Raw genomic sequence first — 27,482 nt, 5'->3', positions numbered from 1 at the left:
TCAAAAATATATATACTATCATGACTGCGTAAACTCTTACTTTTAGGCTCATACGTCACTTAATGCCGCCGCCAAGGTCGCGGCAATCGTGCGCCGGAACTACCCATTACGACAACAGTATGGCGTCACGACATGACGTCAGCTCGCGAAACGTGATAGCAGCTTGCTGCTATCACCGGTGAAACAGGGCCCAGGGCCCTGTTTCACCGGTGAAACAGGGCCCAGGGCCCTGTTTCACCGGTGATAGCAGCAAGCTACTATCAAATTGCGCGAGCTGACGTAATGTGATGACGTCATACTGCTGACGAAAGGGGCAATTCTGGCGCACGATTGCCGCAATATTGTTTTACGTCATCAGCTAAATGTTCGAAGTTAATGTCAAAATTTTTTCCTAAACCCAACTTCCTTTAAATACATCATATTGAAAAAATATATATCAAAAATATATATACTATCATGACTGCGTAAACTCTTACTTTTAGGCTCATACGTCACTTAATGCCGCCGCCAAGGTCGCGGCAATCGTGCGCCGGAACTACCCATTACGACAACAGTATGGCGTCACGACATGACGTCAGCTCGCGAAACGTGATAGCAGCTTGCTGCTATCACCGGTGAAACAGGGCCCGGGGGGCACAGGTATATGAAAAATCGCAGTGACGTAACACTTTTCTCGCTTCTCATTGGTCAATAGCCCGTTGCCGGGGTAACGTGCACGTATGTGAGCGCGGGCAAGAGTACTAGCCGGCCGCCGATCAGGGCTAAAACTAGATACGTCTCTGGTGCGTTGTATATGAAACAAAGAATGCTACCATTTTTTCCTATTCGTGGTACTTTTCCTTTTTGAATCACTTTTCACTATATTTGATGTTCCCGTTTAAAAACACGGGCGCATAAATAATTTTTTACATTACGTCCCTGTGAACATTGTTCTGTTATGACTTTCTTTTATCGACAGAAAGCAAGTTCGAGCTTCCGGCTGCAATATTTGTTTATAGAGATAATAACCGCCCTAAGGCATGCTGCACTCTGCACTCTGCAGAGTCGGTTACGAGAGCAAAATGAATTTTTAACATATAAATAAACATATAAATCATAAACAACTGGCGCAATATTATCGCAGCATTTCTTGTTATTGCTGATTGATACGAGATGCTGCTGGGTTAATATTGAACACTGAAGCATGGCGCTTATATAGAGTCGCACGCGTTGAACGGCGAGGCGCTATAACCCCGAGGGCCGCGGGGCCCTGATCACGCCACCGGTCGGTGATCACGCCAACATCAGCTGACCGGGAAGCCCCGCCCCGCGCCGTTGGAGCCCGCCCCTTTCCGACCGAGCGCGCTGCCGGACCCACCGACCGGTCCGATCCCGAGCGCCGCGCCGCCGGGGTGTGACCGAAATATACAAACAGCCGGCGGCGCGCGGCACGCGGCGGCGTCTGCAGCTGAGCCGGTGATAGTCGTTCCCAGCCGCGCGCGCCAGTGCAGCTGCACTCAGCGCAGCGTACGCTGACGGGCGGCAGCGGGGGCGGGCGGAGTACAGATACTGTCCGAGACACCGTGCGGGGGTACCGAGTGGGGTGGATCCGAGTGTTGATACCCGGGCGGAGTAGCCAGTGGTCGCCGGTTGATAAGCGTTGTGGTGAGTTTCTAAGACAGCTTAGGCTGTATAAGAGGTGGTCATAGGACAGATCAGGGAAACACCGGATAGGTGAGCAGGTTCTGTGATCAGTTGAGTAACTACTACCTTGAGTTGTATTCGTGAATCGTGACTTGACGAAAGTGTTCCTTTCAAAGAAACTTTGGAATGATCGGCTGTGCCATGCCTGGTTGATAAACATAAAACATTGTAAGTCTATAGACATGAGGCATATATAAATATATTCACGTCTTATAAGCTCCTCCCTTCCCCCAAAGCCGTGGATCACTGCGAAGCCGCAAGTGCGGATGGAATAACTAGGCGCACCCTATCCTCGAATAAACGATGACGGCTCGTCCAGGCTCTGTTTTTTGTTTGTTTTGTTGGGTTAGGCCCTTTCGGTCGACAAGACCATTGCAGAGCCGGAAGGATGATAGGAATTAGGGGGAGACATTGGTCTGGGCAGGCACCCTAGTGAGTCGCCGGGGCTGAGCCCGTCCAGAGGACAGGCCACCCAGCCCCAAGGCACTCACTGCACCCGGCTACGGGGTGCGCTCCCTCGGGAGCAGCGGTGCCGCTCCAAGGGAGCAGCCCGCATGAGATAAAGTTGCCTGTCCAGCCCGGAAGGGGGTTGCGGCGTGGAGGAGAAGGATTTTTGTATCCTGAGGATAGAAGCACGGATAGGTGTCGTCCAGGCTCGTCGGCTGCTCGGTTATGCGTCGACGGTCGAACAATCTTGCTCGGTAGTTAGAATCAGGGCTGCGGAGTCGATGAATTTTCGGCGACTCCGACTCCGACTCCGACTCCGGCTTTCAAAAACCAGCTCCGACTCCGACTCCGACTCCGGGCAGAATTGTCGACTCCGACCGACTCCAACTCCCGACTCCGACTCCGCAGACCTAGCAGGGCTGCGGAGTCGACAGATTTTCGGTGACTCCGACTCCAGCTCCGGATCGGGTTTCTAAAATCGACTCCGACTCCGACTCCGACTCCGGTCACAACTGTCGACTCCGACCGACTCCGACTCCGCAGCCCTGGTTAGAATTAAGCTGCAATTTTTTTCTTTATTTTGCTTGTATCGCTATTATTTCGGACATCAGATAGCGCCATGATACCTATTCCGGATTCCCTCACCAACGAATTTTAGTCGGGAACGAAAATCGAGATCTCACTGAATCCAAGGTAAATGAAGTAAAAAATTGGAATCACTTTTTACCTATAATCAGCTGACTGTTATGCCTTGAATGGGAGGAACGTGAAAAGCTCGATTTTCAATACGCAACCGAAGTGTGACGTCATGACTAGTGGCTGGGGCATAATCAGCTGACGGCCCTGTGTTAAAGCAATGGGACGAAATTTTATCAGCATTTTTAGAACAAACTGGACCTAGTTAGATAGTTTGGGGGCCAGTTTCTAAGTAAACTGAGTATATTCTATTTTTCTACGCCCAAAAAATGCTATGTTTCAAAGTGGAAAGGACCGAATTTCGCGAAATTGTTACGGGCGGCGAACTTGACGCACCAAATACATGACCTTGAGATGCGAACTGTGACCGCGTCGGGAGGATTTTGATGCGTAAGGTTTGACATATTTGAGTTTGAGCTGGATAAATATTTTTTTATTTGTAAAAAGAAAAGGAGGAAATTCACCATATAAGTTATTTTGAAAATCTTTTTTATTTTAAATCCATTATTTTAAACCTCTTGATCTAAAATGTTTTATATTTCTGCGTCAACTTCGCCGCCAATTAGGTTTTCACGAAATTTTGTGCTTTACGTTGTTAGATTTCGCAATATTTTTTCATAGAAAAATAGATCATACATCGTTGTCCTAAATTCAGCTACTAAAACTATCTAACTAGGTCCAGTTTTCTTGGGAAAGATCGGCAAAATATTGCCCCATTGCTTTAGCACGGGGCCGTCAGCTGATTATGCCCCAGCCACTTATCGTGACGTCACGACTTCGGTTGCGTATTTCAACTTGATTTGATTGTATTTGTTTGTATTTATTGTATTTATTTGTATTGATTTGTTTGTAAGTGGCGTACGTTTTCCTGTAAATCTCCGGTTTGAGTGCTTAAGTGGTCTTCAATTTAGTCCTCTTTCTTTGGTATTATTTCTGGGAAAGTACATGTTAAGGTACATTTTATGTTGACTACCGGACCTTTCCATTATCTGTCTCATCTGCGTCATTATTGTTTTTATCTGCTTTAGAGCCCAATTCTAATATTAATATCCCGTTTATTATGTAGATATGTAGCCTTGCCTATACCAATATAGGGTCTACATGTGAGCTGGGTTGCACATTAAAAAAACAGTGTAGACTAGTAAGAGCACTATGGCTGTAGCAGGCTTTTGCCTTTCAGTACCTTTTCAGGACGTCGGATAGGTACTAGATCCAAGGTCCCTAAACATAAATGCATTTATATCGCACCAGTCGCTTCAGTATTTGGTGTATTTGAATATGCACTTGTGTGAGATTTACAGACTCCTGAGATAGCCAGTTTCATCCTTAATTCATTCATAATTGAATGAGGTTACAGCATATTTTGCATGTTTAGAAATGTTGAGTTAGGTAACTTACCGGTAAATGTCAAGTTTAAGTCCTAAGAAGATTTCATTGATAAATTTTTCATATTTTTACATTATTTGACATCCTGAATCCAAAAATGATACTCATTTGTCTCGCAAATAAAAGAAAAAACATAATCGAACCTGACCTAACCTTACCTACTTACCTATAACCTACCAACCTACAACCTACAAACCTACCCTAACCTAACCTAACCTAAAACCTAAAATTTTTGCTGTTTCATATTCGTATCAACAGCGTCACAATTGTAGTTAGGACCTAAACTTGACATATACCAACTTACCTATCTGCATTTTAAGCATTACCATCTTTGTCTCGTTACCATCCATTCTGTCCATTGCCATTCAGCACTGCTAGTTTTGAAGGTACTTTTCTCACTGTTCTGCCTGCAGGACTGCTCGGTAACTCTCCAAGATGGGGGTGATTGGCATGGTGGCTGGCTCCATTGGAGCAGATGAGGCCGCTCTCAGACTCATGCTCTCACTCATGTTTGGTAAGTTGATGTTGAATTGGAGTTAGGTTGAGTTTATCAGTTTTAATTTGTTACTTCCTCATGTTGCAGTGGATGTGATTATTAACTTAACTTGTTCTTGATAATGCATGCTTGTTATAAGCAAAGTTAATTAAACAAATAACACCTACATTTTTGTTGACACATGTTTCATTGTTGCTGGAGAAGCTGTTCAGTTTAATCAGCTTCAGTAGTTTACTTGTACTGCAGTTGAGTAATGATCAATGCTCTGATCAATTTCAGGTTACCCAGTGGCACTTGCACACAGAAAATTCCTCAGAAACCAGTCTCAGGCATTACAGCACATCTTCTTTATCTTCTCTGGCCTGGGAATGGGCTATTTTAATTTTGGTAAGTCGGAAATGACTATTTGCTTGAAATGTGTAATTTAGATAGCACCTTTATCTTTCATTTCATTTTGTTTAATGCAAGTTGGTACATAAATTGAGAACCTCATGTCAAACACTCTGTCTGAGAATGCTCGATGCTGCCTGGGAATGCAATGAGCATTCAGATAATCTTGTTTATTCCTGTAGCTGCTCTCCATAGCGAGCATCTATCAGTGTCTGTGGATATAGGTATTGGTGGCCCACGCTGTGTATCCAAGGGCTTATTATATACCAAGAGCTTAGCCTGGCTGCATGCCCCACCTGCTCCAGCTTCGCTACCTGACGTGATTCGACCCCACTCTGCCGCTCCCCAGGCGTCCAGGCGCTTCACTTCGTCGCTTGCACGGCGGTGCTGTACATCACCCTGCTGGTAGCCGGTGGCACCGTCGGCTCGGTGGTCTTCTCATTCATCTTCCAAATGGGCTACCTCATCGTAGGTAAGAGCTGGTGATCAGAGCTGGGGTATAAGTGGAGTGGACGAACACGGCCGGGGCTGAAAGGTAGGTAATGCTAATTCTAATAAGGAGGCTTGAGTCTCGATGCAAACATTGAATGAGAATGTCAAGTAGTGAATAGCTGGTCATGTTTTATATTGGCCGCATTTCAATTACCTAAATAGTATCACATGACGATTCCTTGGAGCCCTTGCTCCCGCGGTGGGACTAAATGCTTACTTCGAAATCTAAGCTGCGTTGCGGCATTGGCGGTTATGTGCGGCGTGTATGCCGCATGATTAGTAAGCGGCGACCACTAAATTAAAGACTCAAACGCTCCGACCGGTTCTCAATGAATAACACTGCATACCAAAAATGCCAACCGCTCTCGTCATAAGATATTTAGCTTTAAATAACTAGGTTATCTACATCATCATTTTGAACCAAATTAATACTTTCAACTTAACTCACTCATTCCTTCCTTTGTTGGCTCCAAACAGTCTTTCGATTGTCTGGAAATCGTATGCTAAATCCCGTACCTGTATGCGACTGGTGCATATAAAGGCCGATAAAAGAATTTGAATAGGCTCTGGCATGCGATTTCCTGGCTACCCAAAAAAGTCTGTTTCAGTCTTGCTATCAAAACATGACCTCGCCCGCACAGGGGGGGGGGGGGGTTGATGCAACCCCCCTAAGGTTTTTTCGCGAATAACTCGCTTAAAAAGCGGCTGATCGCGACGAAACTTTCAGTACCCTCGCATTGATCAATTTAACACCCATCCTGAAAATTTCATGACCCTGACCCAAATGACCTTTGACCTGTGACCTACTTTTCGAGACCATGTTTGGCCGGAACCGCGATTCAGCGTATGTCGGCTCGCATTAGCATTTAGCAGCGCGTTTGCAGTCTTTTCGTGGCTTCAAGCGTTCAAACATGTGATATGATGTTGCCCCCATGCATTAGGGTGGGTGTCAAGGTCACCTGAAGGTCAGGTCAGGTCATTGACCTTTGGTGACCTCGGTTCACTTTTTCGAGTTTGACATGTTTCTAGGTCAGTTTTTTCGAGCTGAATTCGAATTAAGCAACCACATGAACGTTTACAAAGTAGTTTTGGTGCCTTCGTAACATGTTACGAGGCTGTCAGAGGCGGTTGACACCTACTACAAATACCTGGCAGGACCTCTACTGGTTGACCTGACCTGACCTAACCCGACCTGGCCTAAATGAATGAAGACATCATCTGTGATCAAAACTAGCATGATTTCGTGATCAGCACCCCGAAAAACCCCATAGCAGCCACACTACGACGTTCTAACAGGTCCCAATTTTCCCGCCTTTTGGGTCATTGACCTGACCTGGAAGGTCAACCGATGACCTAGGACCTTAAAATTGGGTATCATCGGCTTTCTCTCGTCACGGGCAACACGCTCGTTTTTTCCGCGAAGCTCTAGCTTGATCAGGAGCGAAACGGCAAGGGGTTATACCTTATACGTTCGCGGCTGAGTATTAATTTGGTTCAAAACAATGATGTAGATAAATTAGTTATTTAAATCTAAATATCCTATGACGAGAGCGATGGACATTTTTGGTATGCAGTGTTATCCATTGAAAACAGGTCAAAGCTATTGAGTTTTTAATTTAGTGGTCGCCGCTTACTAATCATGCGGCATACACGCCGCACATAACCGCCAATGCCGCAACGCAGCTTAGATTTCGAAGTAAGCATTTAGTCTCACCCTTGCTCCCGTACCTCCCTCGGTGTCACTGGTGCTCTACTCTGCCCGGTCCCGTGATCCCGCTCCCCTTCCACCGCCGCCAGGCTACGTCTCCTCTCTGACTATCCCGTCCCGTGACCCCGCTCCCTTCCACCGCCGCCAGGCTATGTCTCCTCTCTGCCCGGTCCCGTGACCCCGCTCCCCCCCCCCCCCCCGCTGCCGCCAGGCTACGTTTCCTCTGACTACCCGGCCCGTGACCGAGCTCCTCCCTTCCACCGCCACCAGGCTACGTGTTCTCGCAGACGGACGGCTACGACGTCAACTGGAGCACGCCGCACTGTGTGCTGACGCTGAAGCTGATCGGCGTCGCCTTTGACATGTTCGACGGCCACAAGGATAAGGTGGGTTGGCATGGACGGGGACAGGTAATGGTTGAGTTTGAGTTCGGGATTCGGGTACGTGCTCAGGAATCAGCTGCACACTGTGTAGGCTGGGCGCCGATGACCACTGTAGTCCGATCGCCCAAAAACTCCAATTCATCATCATCACCGTGTAGGTATTTACTTGTGCGGTAGTTGGAGTACGTAACGAGTTCCGTAAGCTGACGAACGAGTGGTAGTATTTCGTTACCGGGCGGCTGACATGAAGTTCGGTCTACAATCATGTCCGCAAGGATATAGCACTGGCGTGATATCATGTGAAGTTTTCCAGTGCTATCATTCTGCAGGACAGTTAACATTTATCTTTCCAAAGGTCAAAATGGTATCGTATAACACCGGTTTGATTGGTAAGATTACGATCGCAATTCGCTGAGCGCCGAGCGGATGCATTTGGCTGTGCTGAGATATTGCGCGCTACACTATCCGTGTAATCGTTCTCGGATATCCAACTAGCTTGTAACAGCCTATGTGATTTGTTTGTCATTCAGCTGGCCATAAACATCTATAGTGGCCTGCCAGACAATTACGATTGTTTGGCGACCATCCTCTGTTAATAGAGCCATATTGCCGTGCTATTATCTTGGTAACGCTGCGTGTAACGCGGACTTTGAGTGAGCATTAATTGAGCAAAGTTCCAGTGACGGACGCGGTCTCGGCTGGGACGGGGTCCCGCGGGGATACCCTGACCCGGACCCGGAGCGGAGGGGGCGTCCTGACCCGGAGACACGGAGCGCCCCGGCCCGGGGGCGCGTGGGTGTGCGGGGACGGCGGCCGTCGGCGCGGTGACGGGTCAAGCGATCGATGTTCGGCGCCGGCTAGTGAGGCAGGATTGCCGCCCGATTTGGAGCGGTCGATGCCATAACAAGGCCGGCGGGCGACGGGCCGTGCGCTGATGACGTCCGCCCGAGCTGGCCGCCGCCGCCGCCGCCACCTTGGTCAGCCGGTCACGGGATGACGCAGGCCGGGGCCGCTCGGTTTGGCAGCTCCGGCCTGTCCTAGTGTCAAAGTACTGCCGTTATTATTATTATGCTAACTGGTACTTAACACAATGTTAATGGTCCTTGGAAGTGTGCTTATCATATCAATCACGCGATATATTCGTCATTTAGAATGACAACTGGCTACCGCCTGTTAGCGAAGCTGTCAAACCATTACCTACTTAAATTCCTTGCCATTACCTGACCAAAAGTTATTTCGAATGGTTGCTCTGTCCTCTTACCATGCATCCTTTCTAGCCTCTGTCCACCCGTCGCCACCTTCCTCTCTTTTGTACTTTCTCCACCAAAAACGTAACATATTCAATACTTACGCTTCCATGCACTTGAGACTTCAATACTCGTATGAGTGACCGGTCGTTATTTTGCCCTTCCTGCCGACAGTCCGAGCTGCGTCCCGACCAGAAGGACACGGCCCTCTTTTCGCGGCCGTCGCTGCTCGAAGTGGCCGGTCACGCCTTCTTCCCGTCGGCGATGATTGTCGGGCCGCAGTTCTCCCTGCGCCGCTATCAGCTGTTTACCGACGGCCAGATCAAGTACGCGGTGAGTGAGCGCGACGGGCGCCGCGGGGATGGGGGGGGGGGGGGAGGGTAAAAGGAGGGGGTTCGGTGGTGCCGAGGTAGCTTGGTAAGGGTTAGACTGGACCAGAGGACGCTAGGCTCGTGAGTCTTTATGGATATTTTTAAGAAGATGTTCTGATAATTCTGCCCACAAGGAAGTAGGAACATAGCTGCTGCTTTATAATGAAGCAAATCCCATGCTCTAGCTGGTGCGAGCTGCGGCGCGCTCGACTAGATGGATTTATTAAGTGATTTATTTGCTTGATATTTCACATCGGGCGGTAAACTTCTGTCAGAAATCCACGCATTCAAAGCAATCGGACTGAGCTTTTTAAAAATGTTCACTCGAATGGTTTTTATATTTTACTGTTTGGCTCGCACTATCTCCAAACAACAAAAACATATCCCTTTCTCCCTCCCAGCCCGCCGACGTTTCACAAACACTGTCACGTTAGTTTACTGTGTCACGTGTCCCCCCTGGCGCCGTGTCCGCCCCCCCCCCCCGCGGCTGCGCGCCGTTGGCTGCTGTCAGGACGCGTGCGGCTGTCGGCACCACCCGGGCGGCCGCGGGGAGCAGCTATTTGTGGCTGCTGATTTAGCGGGCGGGAGGCCACGTGACGTTTGTATCGGAGCCCCACGGGGCGGCGGCGGCCTGCACTGCCAGCCGTCGCCGTCGGCCGTCACCAGTCAACAGCTGCCGCTGCCGCTGTTGCTGCCGCTGCCGCTCCTACGGCCGTGCGGGATGGTGCCGGCGGGTCAGCTGGGCTGTTGCAGGGTCAAAGGTTGGGGCTAGACAGTCCGAGAGTTCAAAGTCGAAAGTCCAGAACCGAGAGCTGGGGTTTTGTCGTGGAGTCCAGAGTCTGAGTGGAGGGTTGGAGTCTGGAGAGTCCAGGGTCGGGCTTACCCCTGCGATATGGGAGATGGAGTGGCTCTCGTCTCGGTCTATTTCTGTGTTTTTGAGTAGTATTTGCGCACTCAGCGGTATCTGATGTTTTGGCACCCAGTCTAGCGTGCTCGGGCTGTAAATGCTTAGTCAGAATGAGCAGTTTGAAGCTTGTCTCCGGTGAAATAACCAAGCTTGCAATTTTTATGCTCTCAAATTGTTATTTAATGGATTATTTATGCATACACTTTTTACATTTCTTTCACTTCAGCACCAATGCCACGAAATCCCGATTCCCGATTCATTCCACCGAGCCTCAGGTCTAGCCGCACAATTCTATCCATCACCCGTCTGTGGGTTGACTCAATCTCGCTGCTTTTTCCGTTCACTTTGTGCGGACTGCGGACCGTTCGCCACTTCGCAGCTGTGCCTCAGGACCCAACCAACAGGTGCACAGGGTCATGACCCCGACCCGGCCAGACCCGGCGGCCGTCGGGTTCGCTGGTAATCTCGGTGCAATCGATCCCGCCGGTGTATGCTAGCATACCCGCCGGCTAGTTACGAGGGCTGGATTTACAGAACGGCTTGGACCGGCTCTTGCTGACACGGGTCATAAAATACCGACCGGACTAATGTATAGCGGAAATACCTTAAATTTACAAAGCAGAAACAGAAAGCGTATAGTGACGCGACCTGCTACAAATTGACACTGCCTGACACAAGCTGACATGGTCTGAAACAGTTATCTGACATCTGGTGCAGTTGACTGTTTCAAACTGAACAAACTGAAATTTGTCGCAGTCCGACGGCACATGCAGAGACAATGAGCATCGAACGACGATGGCCGGGGCCGGGGAACGCCCAATAACGACGCGATCGTGTTTGTCTGTTGTTTTGGCGACCGGTGATTGGCTGAACGAATGGACCGGGGGCTGACGTCACCGGCCTGACACGATGGATGAACGATGATGAACTGGTGAACGATGACCGTGCTAATGGAAGCATGGCTGGTTATTGTGCACGTTAAATGCATGACGTCATTGGCACTAGCCCGACGATGGTTCAGCGAATAAGGTGTTTATAGCGCCGTGGTCGTTTACAAACATTCTATCTTCGCTTGAGGCCTCTCACAGTATTCCTAGGGACTGACGCAGCTCGCAGAATTTTTAGACGTGTTCTTTCCCCACGACGCAATTCTGCACCACGGAGAGCAGCGTTGCATTCCTACCGCTGCTAAGTTCGCTGAGTCGACTCCCAGTGCTGTGAATGCTGACTGACGTTGAGTCATCGATGATCCCTGAGTCAGCACCCTGCAGCGGGGTGCATATTGACGAGCATCTGCAGAAATACTAAGCAGAGAGGGGCAGCTGAGCCGCATTGAACCGGACTGGATTTAGTCAGACCGTGTGGTTTGGATAGACTGTCACGGTTGGTTCGAGTAGAGTTCCGATAGCTCAGCTGCTGGGCCAGGACACAGGCAGATATTGTAAATCGGTTTTAGTCTATTTCTTTGGTACCACTGTTCCGTTCGCGGCAGTAGGTACGCGTCACACTGTCAGTATTACCTAATCGTTAATATTCCGTCCCCAGCCGCCTGGGCTCCCCTGTTCCGGGCCCCGCCGCCGGTATGCGGTCGGAGTTGACCTTCCGTGGTGCGGGGTACTATCACGGTCATCGCGACAGGAGCACCGGGTCCATGGAGGCACAGCTGGTGACGAGACAGACTCGGTGGCGGAGCGTGGCAGGCGGCGGCGGTGGCACCAGACCACGTGACGTGGTCTATCTGTCATCTGTCAGGGTCCGTATGAGCACGTGACCCTCGCGTGGCCGCATGGATCTGGGTAGGGTCAGCCGACCGCTCGACGACTGACAGGGGCCCGAGTCCGACCATGCGGACTCAATGTAATTTGAGTCTGTCTGTTTGGTTGTTTCCGATTAGTTTATCGTGTATGTTCCCACTTCACTCTTATCTGATAGCTTAAGCACTCAGACATTCTCGATGATCTAACCCGGTCAGCAAACGCCCATCACGTTGCCCCATGCGAATATCACGAGTTAAGTACATTCTACTCGTTATTCAGTCTCGCATTACCCCTGTCCCTTCCACCTCACCTTTCTGCGAACTGTTTCCTCCCCCCCCCACCCACGTCCTATTCCGTTGTTTGCTGTGCCAGCCGCCCACCGACCACATGCATATTGCAGTGAGCCTGTGATGTGGCGGCGACCGGCGCCGATTGAAGTCGATATAACCGGACCGAGCACGGGTCATTTGGGTCGGGGCAGGGGGGAAGGGAGGGGCTGCGGACAGGCTTGGAAACTAGTGTGTTTGCCGGACGTCTGGGAATTATGAAGTTGAAAAGGGTGGCGTTAACTTTAGACGGGAGTCACTGTGAAGGATGGGGCGTAGGATTGAGCTATGGCCGTCGTTTTGTCCTACGAGGAAATGAAGTTTTAGACAGCAGCTTGTCAGATACAGTGCGGGGTTACATTTGTCTTTTTGTAGACACGCGAACATCAACTTCCACCATCTAATTTTCTTGTCGTTACTGCAGGATATGAAGCATAAATAGAAACGCGTTTGCAATACCAATCCGTTGATTTCCCCCTCTTGCTTACCTTGACTCCTGGCTCTAAACACGAATGTTATTATTTTAGTTCTTTCATCGCAAGTTGTAGCAGTTCGGTCACACAGCACCAAGTGTTTCAGTGTAACACGCCCGCACCTAACTGTTATCCTCCCTTCTTCCCTCCATCTCCAGGCTGACAAGAACGGCGAGCCGGACTCGATCGCTCCGGCGCTGGTGCGGCTGGCGCTCGGCTGGGCCTACATCCTGCTGCACCAGGCTCTCTACACTCTGGTAGTGCCCGACGAGTACTTCTACAGCCAGGCGTTCCAGGTACGCACGAGAAGGGAGGAAACGAAACGGAGTGAAACGGTTAGGAACGGACAGGGAATGGGGTAACAGAGTTGCGAGACGAGTTTTGGAGATGGGATATACGAGAAGAGACCATGTAGACTGATGAGAATCGAGGAAAACTAGGAATATGTAGTAAAGGGAGACGATGGGATAACTAGACTGGGCGGTGTGCCAGGGAAGAGAAGGCGCTTTGACTCGGGAGTTGCGGTGCAGCGGCCAACATGACTGAGTGAGAACTGACAGTACTGACTGAGTCGGCCGACGGACTGCGACAGACGACGCAGGGACAGGCCCTGTGGCGTGACCGTGATCTGTTAGTCGCCGTGGGAATTCAGCCCACCGGCCCACCGGTGGGCCGAATGCCGGACCTCGTCAACTATATGGGGAGTAAAAGAAGGTTTACGTCCGTGCCCAGCCCTTCATTTGCGGAGTGGAAACGATAAGGCACGAGTCATGGCTGTCAGTCATGAAGTTTTAAGCCGAGCTCTTCTGTTTTACAGGAGACTGTTATTACTTCCTGCTTTTTAGAGTTTCATAAGCATTGTAAATGACTGATGGTATTAGGAATGTTGATAATGTAATCAGGTTATGTACTTGTGTGGAATACATTGAGATGGATCTTTTTTATGTCATGTATTGATGTTCATCCACCTTACATTTTTTGTCAAGCATTATTTTATTCTATTGTATTGACTATTGAACACTTAATGCCATTGAAGTCTCCAGCCGGTTGCTTACACGTGTCCTGTTCACGCTCGCCCCACAGGACCTGAGCTTCTGGAGCCGTATGTTCTGGATCGGCATCTGGGTCAAGGTGGTGTTCATGCGTTACATGGCGGCCTGGCTGATCGCAGAGGGAGGGTGCATCATGATTGGTGAGTCGGTGAAAGTCGGCATCATGATTGGCGAGATCGTGGAAGGCTTTACTACTTGTTTTACCTCTGTGACTTTTTTGTCTTTAAAGTCTGGATCAGTTTCTGCTGTTTTGAGGAGTCTAAGTTTGATTGTTTCATGCGTGCCTGAGTTAAGTCAAACGTATCAATTTATGAGGTCGTCGCCTTTAAGGACATTACCACAAGGTACATTTCGATGACACACTAGACACTACCACTCATATAGGAATTTATGAGGTAATGTAATGAAGGTAATCGTATCGCTCATAATCCTGTCACATATTATTATCTCACATAAATCAACGGCATGTATTGCTAGTTCATTCTATATCCACATCACACAGTCGTTGGTGCACCGACTGGTGGCGCCACCAACTGGTCTGTGTCTGACCTCTGACACCGCTCCTCCTTCGCGCCGCCAGGTCTGACCTACAACGGGCGCGACACGAAGGGCAAGCACCTCTGGGACGGTCTGGCCAACGTGCGTATCCGCATCTACGAGAACGCCACCAAGTTCCAGGTCTACCCCTCGGCGTTCAATGTCAACACCAACGCCTGGGTGGCCAAGTGAGTCGGCGCGGCGGGGCGCAGGTTGAGTCTGATAGGCAGTTTGGGTGTTTGGGGGGGGGAGAGGGGAATTGAGAATGGGATCGAAGAGAGTGGAGGGTTTGTGAAGTAAAAGGGGCCTTGTTGAGTAGATATAAGTGGGCGTTTTCAGTTTTGTGTTTTTCCATATGGTGATCTTTCTGTTTTTATCAATTGGCTAGCTTCGTGAAGTTTTTTTTTTTTGTGTGTGCTTCCTTTCATCTAGCATTTTGATTATCTGCCAGTCCAGTTATCTTTGTTATCAAATGTCTTATGTTTATCGATAGCAGCTGCAGTCTTAGGCAGTTGGCACATCTGCACAAGCCAAGCCTTGTACAAGAGCATCGTGAGACCCCATCTTGAGTATGCCGCTGTTATATGGAGCCCCAAATTTAAGAAGGATAAAGACGCACTCGAGCAGGTGCAACGGCGGGCAACGAGACTGGTGAAGGGGCTGTCTCACCTGTCGTACACAGATCGTCTCAGAAGCCTCAATTTGCCTACCCTTGAATTCCGAAGGCAAAGATCAGATATTATCGAGACATTCAAAATCTTAAAAGGCTTCGACACGGTGAACTACCAAAGAGAGTGCTCGTGTTGTCGCAACAGCATGTTCAAGAACTCTCTTAGCCGTACCACCCGAAGTCATGGTCAAAAGCTGCAGGTTCAGCATCAGTTGGGACCTAGGAAAGCCTTCTTCGCGGCACGAGTGACTCGGGCGTGGAACAAGCTGTCTAGGAACACTATTGAAGCACCAAATGTCGATGTTTTTAAGTTCAGACTTGGGAAAGAATGGAAGGACCACCCCGACAAGTTAACTACAACTTCTCCTACTAATGCTCAAGAGTGGCTACTCATCGTATTAACAACAGTAGCTACTGTCACTAACAACAGTGGTCGTCATTTTATGGCGACAACAAGCATGGCAGCCAACTCGTCTTCATCAGAAGAGGAGGAGGCGCCTCTTGAGTAAAGGGTCTTATTACTCGAAAGGGTACTATCTAATGACCTTTACTTAAGGTAAATACTTAAGGTAAATACTTAAGGTAAAACATTTCCACCCACGTATTGTAGTCTTTTATTATTAGGTATCTCCTAGCTCTCCCTGCCGTAGACCCACACCCACGCCGTGCTCTGACCGCCACTCTTGCCTCGGCAGGTACGTGTACAAGCGTCTGCGTTTCCTGGGCAGTCGGTATGCGTCCCAGTTCCTGACGCTCATGTTTCTGGCGGTATGGCACGGATACCACCTGGGCTACTTCGTCCTATTCTTTATGGAGTTCGTTATCATCCTCTGGGAGCGAAAGGTGAGAGGATGGAGGATGAAAAAGGGTAGGAGCGATGGAACTGGGGTTTTTACGGAGCGAGCGAAGCGAGCGTAGTCTTTCCTTAGATTAACGGAAATTTCTGAGTATGAGCGGCCGGCCGGCCGGCCGGCCGTGCGGACGCTTTTGCGAGGCTTAGGGTGAAGTCGTATAAGAGTACGCACTTAGTGGATTTCTTGCTCTCATTTGTTTAATATTTGAAAGAAAGAAATCGCAAATAGGGAATATTAAAGTTCATTGAATTAGCTATCAACCCATGGGGCAACGATCCTTCAGCGTAAATGGAAGTGGTCTAAAACTGACATTTTCTGAACCGCTGCAGTTGCGTACTCTTACCATATGGGGTGTGTAAGAGTACGCACGCCAGGCGGGTGGAGTACGCAAGCATATGAACACACACCTATTCAGCTTGTACTGTCCAAATGCTTAACTTCAAACTCAGAGGGCACTTAAGTTAATTCTAGTATCCAAAAAGAAAAACATAAAATACATCTTTCAAGTCTATAAATCAGGAAATAATCATGTCGTGTGTTTCTTAAAAAAATGTACAATCAAAAGGGAGAATAACTCGTATTTGGAAGAATTTCGGGTACGCATCTGCATCACAGTGCTCCATTGATGATATACCTACAAAACAAACGTCGTTGAGCGATAGATTAATAATTTTATATTTCTGTATATTCGATTTAATGTATAATACTGCGTACTCTTACCCTCCTGGACAGTGCGTCCTCTTACCGTACATGCAATTCGCGCACAAAACAACCCCGAAACGTTGTGCAAAACTTCGCAAACAGAATATTGCACTGCACAGTATTTCCCCAGATAACCTCACAAGTTTCCCACAACAATCACGGAAATGTACCTTATCTCAACTGCCAAGTATCAAAATTATTTTACCATACCATAATAATATCATAACGCTCGAAAATAATATTCATCGCCTTAAACTCAACAGCGTCGCCGCTCAACGCCCACGTTCCGTTGGTGACAAGCACGCACTGGCGGCTTCATGTCACTTCATGAACTCGACAAACCCGCGTTGCTAAGCAACCGAAACAGCTGATGCGTACTCTTATCGCCCGCGTACTCTTACCCGCCCTTACCCTATATCTCAGCAACCACTTGACCGATTTACACGGGGTAATTTTTGTAGGGTAGCTTCATTCCTTCTACCAAGTATTGGACTATTCCCGATGCATGTGGGTGACCCCTTATGCACGTGCCACGCGCAAAACGAAGAGGTGTCAGTTTTGTAATTGTTGCAATATCTCGGTAACTACTTGGCCGATTGCGCTGAAAGTTGGCATGTAGGTAGGCACCCACTAGGCACTGCATATCCATGTGCCAGAGTTGGGGTGCTGCTGCACGTGCGCACGTGCAGGGGTCGTTTCCAGATCTCGAGAACGGCTGGACCGATGGCGCTCAAATTTGGTACACGGTTAGGGACCAGTTAGTAGGGTGCCGTGCACAAGTCAGTTGGGACCCATTCTGCACGTGCGCACGTGCAGGGTGCCGCTTCCAGATCTCGAGAACGGCTGGGCCGATTGTGCTCAAATTTGGCACATCGCTAGAAACCGGTCAGTAGGGTGCCGTGCACAAGTCAGTTGGAGGTACCCCCTCGAAATTTCGCACGTGCAAGACTCACCCCCTCGCTCGCTCCGTTAGTCGCCCCAAAAGGCGCTATACTGGTATGTAAAGCTGTCATACTTTGTGCTCGAAGCTTGCCTTTGGTATTTGGCTTGGTGGTCGTTTGTTGGTGTGACTCTCGCAATGCGGTGTTTGATGTGTATTACATTAGTATGTTACTGTGCAGGTATTTGTAAAACTAACGGTCTGTGTGTTTGTATATTTGTATGCGCATACGTGCCTTTTGTCTTTAACTTTGTTTGTGGATGTTACCATTTTCTGACTTTCTGTTACTGTGAGGAGCGACTGTTGACATGCCTGGACCGTTTCCGTATTTCTAACCGAGTGTGTGCCCTCATGTCGACCAGGTGGAGGGGGCGCTGCTGCAGTACCCGTCGTTCGTGTCACTCTGCACCGAGACGTGGCTGCGCTTCCCCGTCGAGCTGGTGCTGCGGCTCTACACGGTTGTATTCCTGGGCTACTCGTGTATCCCGTTCGTGGCCGTGGTGCGCCGGCGCTGGTGGCCCCTGTTCAAGTCGGTCTACCTGTGCGGGCACCTGTTCTTCCTCACGTGGCCGCTGATCGTGCCGGCCATTCACCACGTGATGCGACTGTGTGGTGTGAAGCGCGTGCGACCGCAGCGAGCGGCCGAGCCGGACGCGGCCAACACAGTGGCGGCGGCCGCGGAGGCGGCGGAGGCGGCCGCGCCCGGACCCTCGGCAGCGCCCACGCCGGCCGCGCCCGAGGAGAAGAAGGAGTTGTAGAGAGCCGCTCCGTCCCCTAGACGCGCGACCGACCGGCCGCCGCTGTCGGCCTCGGTCCCGCCGCTCAACCGCCCCGCCCGCGGCCGCCGCCCCCGGCGCCGCTACGTCATAATTCGCGTCAGTACTTAGGTCCGGGCGGCCCGCGGACTGCAGGCGGACAGCGCGCCCCACCTCGGCGCCGTCTATCAGCCGTACCTCCCAGTCCTGAAGTCATCTCCGTTGCGGAGCCGATTGACACTGGAGACCGGTCGTCCACACCGGGCTCGCTGTCCGCCTGCGTCGGCCGGCCGCCCGCGGCGCCGAGAGAACGCCCCAGGAAGACGCGGTATCCGCGCCTGGTCAGTCAGCTCGGCGCACCGGGCGTCCCTCTCGGCCTGCCGCCGTTTTGACTCAGCTTTATCGTGAGTAGGCCGTGGTTGGCTCTGGAGTGCATTGACTGAGTATAGTATCGTGTCGCCTGCGGCAGCCGGTAGATCCCCCTGTTCAAATCACCATTCACTAGGGTCAACCGTAACGGAATGTCTGTACGGTTCTGGTAGTTCAACTTTCTTATGGGCTGGGTACAACCGCCCGGCTAGGCAGAATAGGGAGAGAGAGAAAAAGTAGCGGATAGCCTTCTTAGATTTGCCTCCATTTAGCCTTGCAAAGATAGACTCCATGCCGGCCTGCCATTCAGGAATCCCCTGATAGGAATCAGGTTCCCGTTCTGCCTTTCTCATAGAACGAGTTTCTCATGACTCGCTCCCATTCGCCGTTGTAAGACAGTCGGTCCATTGCTAGTCGTAAGCTAGCCGCTAGCGAGAACATTTGCTATTTCACAAAGTAGAAATCTTCATAGAATTGCCAGGAAGCTGGGAATTTCTTTTAAAAAATCGGGATTAATCGAAGTCATCATTTGGCATCATTATCTAGCTAGATGACTGTAAGCCATTCTGGATTGAGGCCGGCGGTCGGGCAGGCTCGCCATTGGGCTGGTTACAGGCGGTTACCAGGCTGGTTACAGCGGCTTTACCAGTCTGGCTACCTAGGGTTACCGTGCTGGCTCCTCGGTGGATGAACGGCTGGTCGGTCGGTCGGCCCGGCCCTCTGGGCGGATGGGTAGCCGGTTGTTAGCTGAGTGGTTGACAGGTTGGTTTGTTTATTGGCTGGTAGGCGGTTGTGGCGTGTTTCACTTGCGGTAGTGCATATGTAGTCAAGGTCGGACACAGGCTGGCGTGCTATTTATGGTTGAATGCTAGAGACACAGTAAGGCCCTTTGTCTACAAATATCTCCGTGGCCTCGGAAATGTTGCTGGCTTTCGATTCGCATGCGGGTTGTTCATGCTTATATTGCTGGTTGGCCGACGCAGATGCCCCTCAGTTAGGTGTACGTCCGTCAATCGACTCATCTGTTGTGTAGGTGTTGTGCTGATTTCCTGATGATTGACTCGAGAATAGTCCAGTCTCACAAGGTGAATGATTATTGGATTCAGGGCCTTTTGCGTTTGTGAACAGTGGTGTTTTGATTGTTTATCGCTTCGGCTCCAAACTTTTTCGTCTTTTTTTTGTCAGCAGATCATTTCGGGTAGGCGTCTGTTGAGTGTGGCTAATCAAAGCTGCTTTGAAGTGGCATGACATGACACGGCATAATTACCATTGTACTTAAGGCTAGGGCATCGTTAAATTAATATTTTATGGCGTAAGTGATGCTGCACAGCGATTGTGCCGCTTTCATTGTGTAACAATACAGGTTGTCTAAATCTATCATTTCGTGTGCACTATTGTTGTGGGGTTTCGGGAAGCGAGCATGAAAGTGGGCATTTCATTCCACTTTTTTTTTTTGGCAGTTCAATCACTATGCCATTATTACAACGCGTCTTATCTTCTCAGCCGGCCGATGCATCTGCCACAACTCATTGTAGTCATGTCTGCTCTTTTCATTTTCGTTCATTCCACACAACAACAAACTCGGCGACATCAGTTTATCTCAACAAACTTGGTATCACGTAAATGACATGATTCGTGATGCTTGGGACTTTTGACAGATATGCTACATTCCATGACTATGACATTAATTCCCTGTCACAAAAATCGTACGGTGTCGGGTTATTTGAATCACATTTGCGGTAAGTTTGTGCACATTTTGCGCCAGCTGCGATGCCTTCCTATTGATTTATCGGTCAGCCAAGCGCGACAAATCCTGGTGCGACGCGCGGCGCGGAGTGACTTGTTGGGCTTCCTTCGGGTCCGAGCGGAGGGGTGCAGGACCACACTGACTGAGCGAGAGTGGGACTGGCGGTCTGCTCTATCACCCGCTTCACGACCAAACACACAGCACTAGTCAGAGTCGGTGGCCGGCGGCATCCAGTCGTTCCGTTCCCTCAGACCTCTCCAGACGTTCCCTCGCCGCTGAAGAGCCGGACACCAACGCATCTGTCTGAGGCAGCTGAGAACTCCGGGGCCAGCTGCCAAAAACCCTGGACTTGCGCGGCGTCCGGGGTATGTGCGAGCGGAAGCGTGTGATCTGCTCGGTGGTCCCTTCTGTGGTCCCTATCGTGGTCCTCAGTGTGGTCTCAAGGGTGGTCCTTCCTTGGTCCTTTCGTCCGCTCTCACTGGTCTCCTCTGTGAGTGTCTCCGAGTCTCCTGCTCTGCGCCGCTGACGGACGTCAAGATGCTGCCCTGGACATCTCGCTGCGTGGAGCTGCCGTTTCTGTCTCCGAGACCCTTCGACGCGCCCTGCGAGACACACGATCAGTCAGGTGAGATATGTAGATGTCCCTTTAGACGGCCCATTCGTCCGATATCTGATGTCGGAAATTCAATCAGTCAGGTTACATACTGTTACAACTTGCAAGTTGCAAGCCCATCATCCATTGCCATGCTCGCGCCTATTTCTGTTACGCTCGCAAGTATTGCACACACCTCTCGACTCAGCTCCTCGTGTCGTAGTAAACACGTCACCGCTATCAACGTTTCTTCTCACCGTTCCGCCTCACATCCCGTGTGTGACTCTCCCGTTCGTTCCAATCACTCGTGTTACCTCAGTCACCACCCAGCCACCCTCCACTGCAGCCACTGGACCCCACGTGCACCGTGTGGAGCCCGTAGCCGGTCCCTCACGGTCTCCCGGCCCGCGCTCAGCGCTTAGGAAGCCCCGCTCTTGACCAGATTTCAGCCAATTCAATTACAGGTAAATGTAATTACGGCGACCCTACCGCCGCCGCCGCCGCCGGCGGCCGGTGGGGCTGGGGCTGGGCGCCTTGCTAGGGCTGCTGATGGTGTCAGGCTGAAGTTTCTGGAGCTTAAAATGTCATATCGCATAAATCACTCGTCTTTTTTATTTTTAATGGAATTGTTACCTATTTCTCTTAACGTTTCTTTTTTTAGCGTGCGTTCTTTTACCTACAAAGTAGCGATTAACCTGGCAAAAAGGAATGGTCTATTGTTTTGCTCCATAGCCTACCACAGGTGATTTCCCATCACCTTATACCCCAAAAGTGTAACTCCTTTCCTTCATAAAAGACTGAAAAGACATCGTCCGGGCGTTACCGTACTTAATGGGAACTTATATCTCAGCCCGCTAGATGGCACTAGTTGTAAACGCCTGAAGTTATGCTGCGCCGCACTACAAAGACGGTGAATACCGTTACGCGGCAGACTGCGCTGATTGCAGTGCTCGAAGTAGCCTGTGACATGTGTTGCGTAATGCAAAGTCATAATGATATATGGAGGATTATGAAGGCATACGTTGATCGGATTTTAACCCTCGCCGGCACAGGCCATTTTGCGTCCTTCGACGGCACAAGGGGGGGGGGGGGGTTGGTTGGTACGACCCCCCCTCGCGTTTGGCCCCTGATCGAGCTAGAGCTTCGCGGAAAAAACGAGCGTGTTGCCCGTCACGAGACGAAGCCGATGATACCCAATTTTAAGGTCCTAGGTCATCGGGTGACCTTCCAGGTCAGGTCAATGACCCGAAAACCGGGAAAATCGGGACCTGTTAGAAAGTCGTAAATTGTGGCTGCTATGTGGTTTTCCGGGGTGCTGATCACGAATATCGTGTTAGTTTTGATCAGAGATGATGTCTTTAAGCATTTAGACCAGGTCGGGTCAGGTCAGGTCAGGTCAACTGGTAGGGGTTGTGACGGGTATTCGTAATACGTGTCAACCGCCTCTGACAGCTTCGTAACATGTTACGAAGGCACCAAAACTACTTCGTAAATGTTCAAATGGTTGCCAAATTCGAATTCAGCTCCAAAAACTAGCCTAGAAACATGTAAAACTCGAAAAAGTGAACCGAGGTCACCCGAGGTCACCAAAGGTCAATGACCTGACCTGACCTTCAGGTGACCTTGACACCCACCCTAATGTATGGGAGCGACATCAAATCACATGTTTGAACGTTTGAAACCACAAAAAGCTTGCAAACGCGCGGCTAATGTTAGCCGACATACGCCGAATCGCGATTCCGGCCAAACATGGTCTCGGAAAAGAGGTCACAGGTCAAAGGTCGTTGGGGTCAGGGTCATGAAATTTTCAGGGTAGGTGTAAAATTGATCAATGCGAGGGTACTGAAAGTTTCGTCGCGATCGGCCGCTTTTTACGCGAGTTATTCGCGAAAAACCTTAGGGGGGGGGGGTGCATCACCCCCCCCCCTGTGCCGGCGAGGGTTAACTTTGAGAAGGTGTTTTGGATGGTGATTTTTGACGATAAATCTTTGATCGGTAGGTATCAAGTGATTTGCAGCTATTATTGTACCTTTTCCAGGAACTGCGCCACTGACTGTTCTGACGGCAAATTTAAGCTCCCGTTACCTTCCAGCTCTCTGTGTGGCTGGAGCCCTGCCGACTGTCTCTGAGGAGCCTCCTCCTCGGCCCGACTGTAGCCCCGATGGCCTGCTGGACGACCTGACCACCATCCACACGGCCAGTGGTGACGTCATCACTCTGACGTCACTGTCCGGACCGCTGAAAAGGAAACAGCGCCGATACCGGTAAACCGACCGGCGCAGGCTACGGAGTTTGGTTTGGGACAGATTTCATCGAGCAACTGATTTTTTAAACTGAACCGCTGCTTCGTCTGTGTCGGAAATGGCTTTGTGTCAGTATTTTTTTTTTTTTTTGTTACGCATTCTCATGCTCATCACGGTCACTCACCCCTGTCTACTTACTTTTGTGTGATGCATCGTAATTGAAACACCAATTAATATCAAGACGCTTCTTCGAACCTTCAAACCAACTCTGCTCGATAAACTTCTATGTGAAGTGACTCTAGCTCTACCCTCATGCCCGTCCGTAACCTAACTGAACGTAACCTCCCCTGGTATGACTGCCATTCACCTCTGCGCACAGGACAACGTTCACGAGCCAGCAGCTGCACCAGTTGGAGCGGGCCTTTCAGGCTACCCACTACCCAGACGTGGTGCTCCGGGAGCAGATAGCCGCCAGCGCTGACCTCACAGAGGCCAGGGTGCAGGTCAGTTGTGGAGGGGGAGCTCGGTGATCGGAAGGGTCGGTGGGCATGACAGAGGGAGGTTCGGAGCGTTGATAATGCATGACAGTGAGTTGGAAGAAGCGTAAGGTTGAAACTGGAAGAGCAGGCGTCAGCTCATTGAGTCAGGTGTCACATATTTCAGTTCGAAACCAAACGCTGCTACATTTTAGACAACTTCTGGCATATGTTGAATCTGAATCAGTCATTCAGTCGATGCTTGCATCTAAACCAGCAGATTCAAGGGGAACCATGCGAATTGTTGAGCATTCTTCAATTCTCTGATTGCTCAAATTGCTCAAATATTTTGGCAGGTATGGTTCCAGAACCGCCGAGCCAAATGGAGGAAGGGCGAGAACGTCACATACAAGCAGCTGACGGCCTCCTCGTCAGTCTGCGCCGCGGGCGGCAGCAGCGGACCTGGCCTGTCGACCCAGGTGGCGCCACCGGAGGACCAGCGACCTCCCACCTCGGCCCCACGTAAGAACGAGAGCTAAGCAGCGATAGTTTGAGTCTGAAACAGCCGGGGTCTCGAGAGTTTCCATAATATGTATTGGAAATCATTTTGAGGCGAAGGGGGTTCTTGATGCTCTCGGTTTTTTATGCCTCCGAATATCTCGCTATTTGCAGACAAAAATGTTTGCATCAGCATACATTTCATATTGAACTGAATTTGTTTTGCATGTAAATGGCATCTTTATATATTAAGGTGCATGTCTGTTTGCTTGTTTCCAGTGATCAGCCTGAGTGACCTGACAAAGGACCTGATGCTGCCCCTCGAGCCGACGCCGCCAGTGCTGACACCTACCATCACAATCGGTAACTACTACCCACCGCCTGTCCGATAATCTCGAGTAGGTCTAGATTTAGGGCTAGAGAGTGGAGGCTCTATGTTGGTCGAGGATTCGAAACCCGTGGGTTCACCGAGTACCAAAAGCTCTCGAACCACATCAGGTATGTTTGAGGTCCTCTCAGTCTAGCTCTGAGACTTGCGTGTGCCCTCTGAACTCGGTTTTAGGCTCTCTTTCAGGGTACTGCTTGACAAGTACAATGCTGTCTGTGACAGCAATCTACATAGAGAAATGCAGTTCGTCTATGGTGTCACATTGGGAATGAATTCAATGCGCATTATGTTGTGACGTGCCTGCATCAGCTGGTGCACCATTCCCATGTGAATTGACACCCGCTGTTTCATTGCCAGGTGACGGTCTGCCGGCGCCGCTCTCCACCCTGTGCCCGGGGCTCGACTGGACCACCGCCGTGCCTTTCTCCGCTCCCGACGGCACCGTGTTCTCCGATCTGCTCACGGTAGCCAGCAGCCACCAATCAGCGCTCGTCTCGGCGGCGGACGGCCGACACCAGCTGGTTTACACACAGACGGACGGAACAGAGCCTCAGCCGGTGTTTGTACACCCCGAACAGACCAGCACTGAACAGACACCATACCTGAGGGTGGCGGTGGATGGACAGACGGAGTATGGTGACACTGACGAAGACGAAACCCTGCCGGTGAGTAGCCCCGCTGAAGAGACGGCTGATGGCGGACAGGCAGTCTGTTCAGAGCCTGTGGTGGACAGTGGTCAGCAGCTGCTGTTTGCAGAGTCAGCTGATCAAAGAGAACATCACACGGTGTTTACAACAGCCGCGGCTGAAGTTATGAATCAGCAGCTATTCTTTGAATCTCCAGAGAGCAGTCAACAGTTAGCTTTTCCGGAAACATGTTCAAAAAGCGACCAGGCGATCTATCAGGGATCATCCGTTGGTCTCCAGAATCCCCTGTTCAACGAAACACCCGAACACAGACAGACAATGCCATACCACGAGTCCGTTGAAAGCAGCCAAACGCCAGTATATTCCGAGCCGGCTGTGGGCGCAGAGCAGCCGGTTTTCCCGGGCTCGTGCCACAACTCCGACGAGCTGCAGTTTTCAGACTGCGAGTCGGAGAGCGATCCTCTGGATGGATGCACATATGGCGGTGATATGAACCTATCTGGTGACTGAACTTGAAGAAACTGTCCCTAGCTAGTTGCTCTCACAGGCCTTATGACTAGTTGTAATCAGAGCCGGGAATAGTCTTGTGAAGACTGGCTGGAAACTAGTCCCTGATGATCAACTGTCCGGCATCGCATTGAACCGAATCCCGTTGGAGCGGTTCTGAGTTTGAATTGAATCACCCGGGCTATGCTGAATGAGAACAGACTTATATGGACAACGAATAGATATGAGCAATCAATGCGAACGTCAAAGACGAAGCCAATAATTTCACGCAGAGGGAAAATACTGCTTCTGCTGAAAATGCTAAAGTGAGTGGTGTTTGGTGTTAGGGGCGTAACGCAACTTGTGGAGTGAAGGCCATATGCGTTGAGACCGTATTGTTTCCGTTTTCAGTTGCTCTCGGTTATGTTGCAATTTTGCAAATGATATATTGCAAAAGAAAGCCACTTTAGTGGTTTTAGAGCGCCCGGCAAACCATACCGCACTAGATAGAGACGTGGCTAGTCACCGAGTCTTTCGTTGATCGACTTTACGTATGCAGTCAAGTGACATGAAAATATGTGTACATGTGTGTGCTTGTATGTGTATCGAGACAAGGAAGACGTAATTATAGGCACTGACATGTGATAGTAATGGTTTTTAGGTTGCCGTCTGTGACGTAGAGTTATTATGCTTCCTTAATATGTTATTCGTTTAATGATTAAATTAATTACTTTATATTTACATTAGCAATGTTTGCTTAGTGCTTATGAGTCTTATTATATATTGATAGCATTGTTATATTCGCATTTTATTACGATGGTATGTTCATTTTCCCTTCATTAAGTTTGGCGTATCATCGATTGCTGCGTGCTCGATAGAACTTAGAAGTTTGCACATTTTGAAGATGCGTAGTTGAGTGTGTAAACAAATGAACTGCTGCGAAGTGCAATGCTGTTACATGCAATATAACGAACGGCAATAAAGTCAATCATACACTTATGCATTGCATGTTTGTTGCTTTCAGATCCTCTGCATCAAGCATATGCCTTTCATCCCACCGCTTGCCACCTTCTGGGGTTGGCATGTCCCGATTCCCGATCATCCCTCTCCCCCTGCCGGTGCCATAACCCGGTCATCACCAATCGGTAACTGGCGTGTCCGTATCCGTGCAGACACGGGCACGGGCCGTGACCGATCGGTCCGTGTCGCGTGTCACGGGGCGCGGGGTCAGCCCGCGGTGACCGATCAGGCATCTCTCCCTCTGTCGAGCTGCGGTGATCAACCCTCCGACGGGCTCCGGCCGCTCGCCCGGGGCGAAAATTGGCCCATCTCAGATCGGACATCCCCGAGCTTCTCAGGCAGCTGCGACAAATTGTAGCCACCAGTGAAACAATGCTGGCAGCGTGCCAATTACCAATTACCGACCCAGTGATGGATTCATGTCCAGCGCTAAGCTAATTTACTCGAACGGCGACCGGTCGCGCCACGATTGCCGCGCGGTCGCGCTGCGATTGCCGCACCGCCATATTTCTAATTTGCCTGAAGAGCTGGTGGGCGATCAATCTTGGCCGGACGATCCTCTAATCTGAGTGACAAATCGGACGGGTATCGGGCTCGGCTGATTATCCGTGCTGCCGGCCCTCCTCCGGTTATTGAAACACGATCCGCCGATCGGAGCTATCGGAGAGTGAGCGATGTGGCGGTGTGGGACGGGGGAGAGCATGGTTAGATGGAGAGGAAACTGAAGAAATAAGAAGAGAAGAG

General features: G+C 50.2%; 2 protein-coding genes across 6 annotated transcripts; both read left to right on the top strand.

Annotated features, from left to right (window-relative positions):
* The first annotated feature begins 1,349 nt into the window (after window positions 1-1,349).
* Window positions 1,350-20,018, top strand: LOC122380533 (lysophospholipid acyltransferase 5-like). 5 transcript variants are annotated; one of them, XM_043363755.1, is made up of 11 exons: window positions 1,350-1,644; window positions 4,626-4,726; window positions 4,988-5,095; window positions 5,448-5,570; window positions 7,569-7,684; window positions 9,103-9,261; window positions 12,921-13,058; window positions 13,846-13,954; window positions 14,395-14,539; window positions 15,717-15,864; window positions 17,880-20,018. In XM_043363755.1, exons 2-11 carry the CDS (start codon window positions 4,648-4,650, stop codon window positions 18,273-18,275), a joined length of 1,521 nt encoding a protein of 506 aa, XP_043219690.1. In that variant the 5' UTR covers window positions 1,350-1,644; window positions 4,626-4,647; the 3' UTR covers window positions 18,276-20,018. The 5 variants fall into 5 exon arrangements, with proteins under 5 accessions (XP_043219690.1, XP_043219689.1, XP_043219693.1 ...); XM_043363754.1 differs by lacking the exon at window positions 1,350-1,644 and adding an exon at window positions 1,670-1,713; XM_043363758.1 differs by lacking the exon at window positions 1,350-1,644 and adding an exon at window positions 3,635-3,642.
* A 3,323-nt stretch (window positions 20,019-23,341) lies between these two features.
* Window positions 23,342-26,706, top strand: LOC122380502 (homeobox protein aristaless-like). Its single transcript, XM_043363694.1, has 5 exons — window positions 23,342-23,355; window positions 23,603-23,726; window positions 24,056-24,221; window positions 24,477-24,560; window positions 24,943-26,706. Exons 1-5 carry the CDS (start codon window positions 23,342-23,344, stop codon window positions 25,740-25,742), a joined length of 1,188 nt encoding a protein of 395 aa, XP_043219629.1. The 3' UTR covers window positions 25,743-26,706.
* The last annotated feature ends 776 nt before the right edge of the window (window positions 26,707-27,482 follow it).

Source organism: Amphibalanus amphitrite, unplaced genomic scaffold, assembly GCF_019059575.1.
Source record: "Amphibalanus amphitrite isolate SeventyFive unplaced genomic scaffold, NRLGWU_Aamphi_draft 000100F_arrow, whole genome shotgun sequence".
Classification (NCBI taxonomy): domain Eukaryota; kingdom Metazoa; phylum Arthropoda; class Thecostraca; order Balanomorpha; family Balanidae; genus Amphibalanus; species Amphibalanus amphitrite.
Note: the sequence above shows the minus strand (reverse complement) of the source record. Positions and strands in the feature narration are given on the sequence as shown.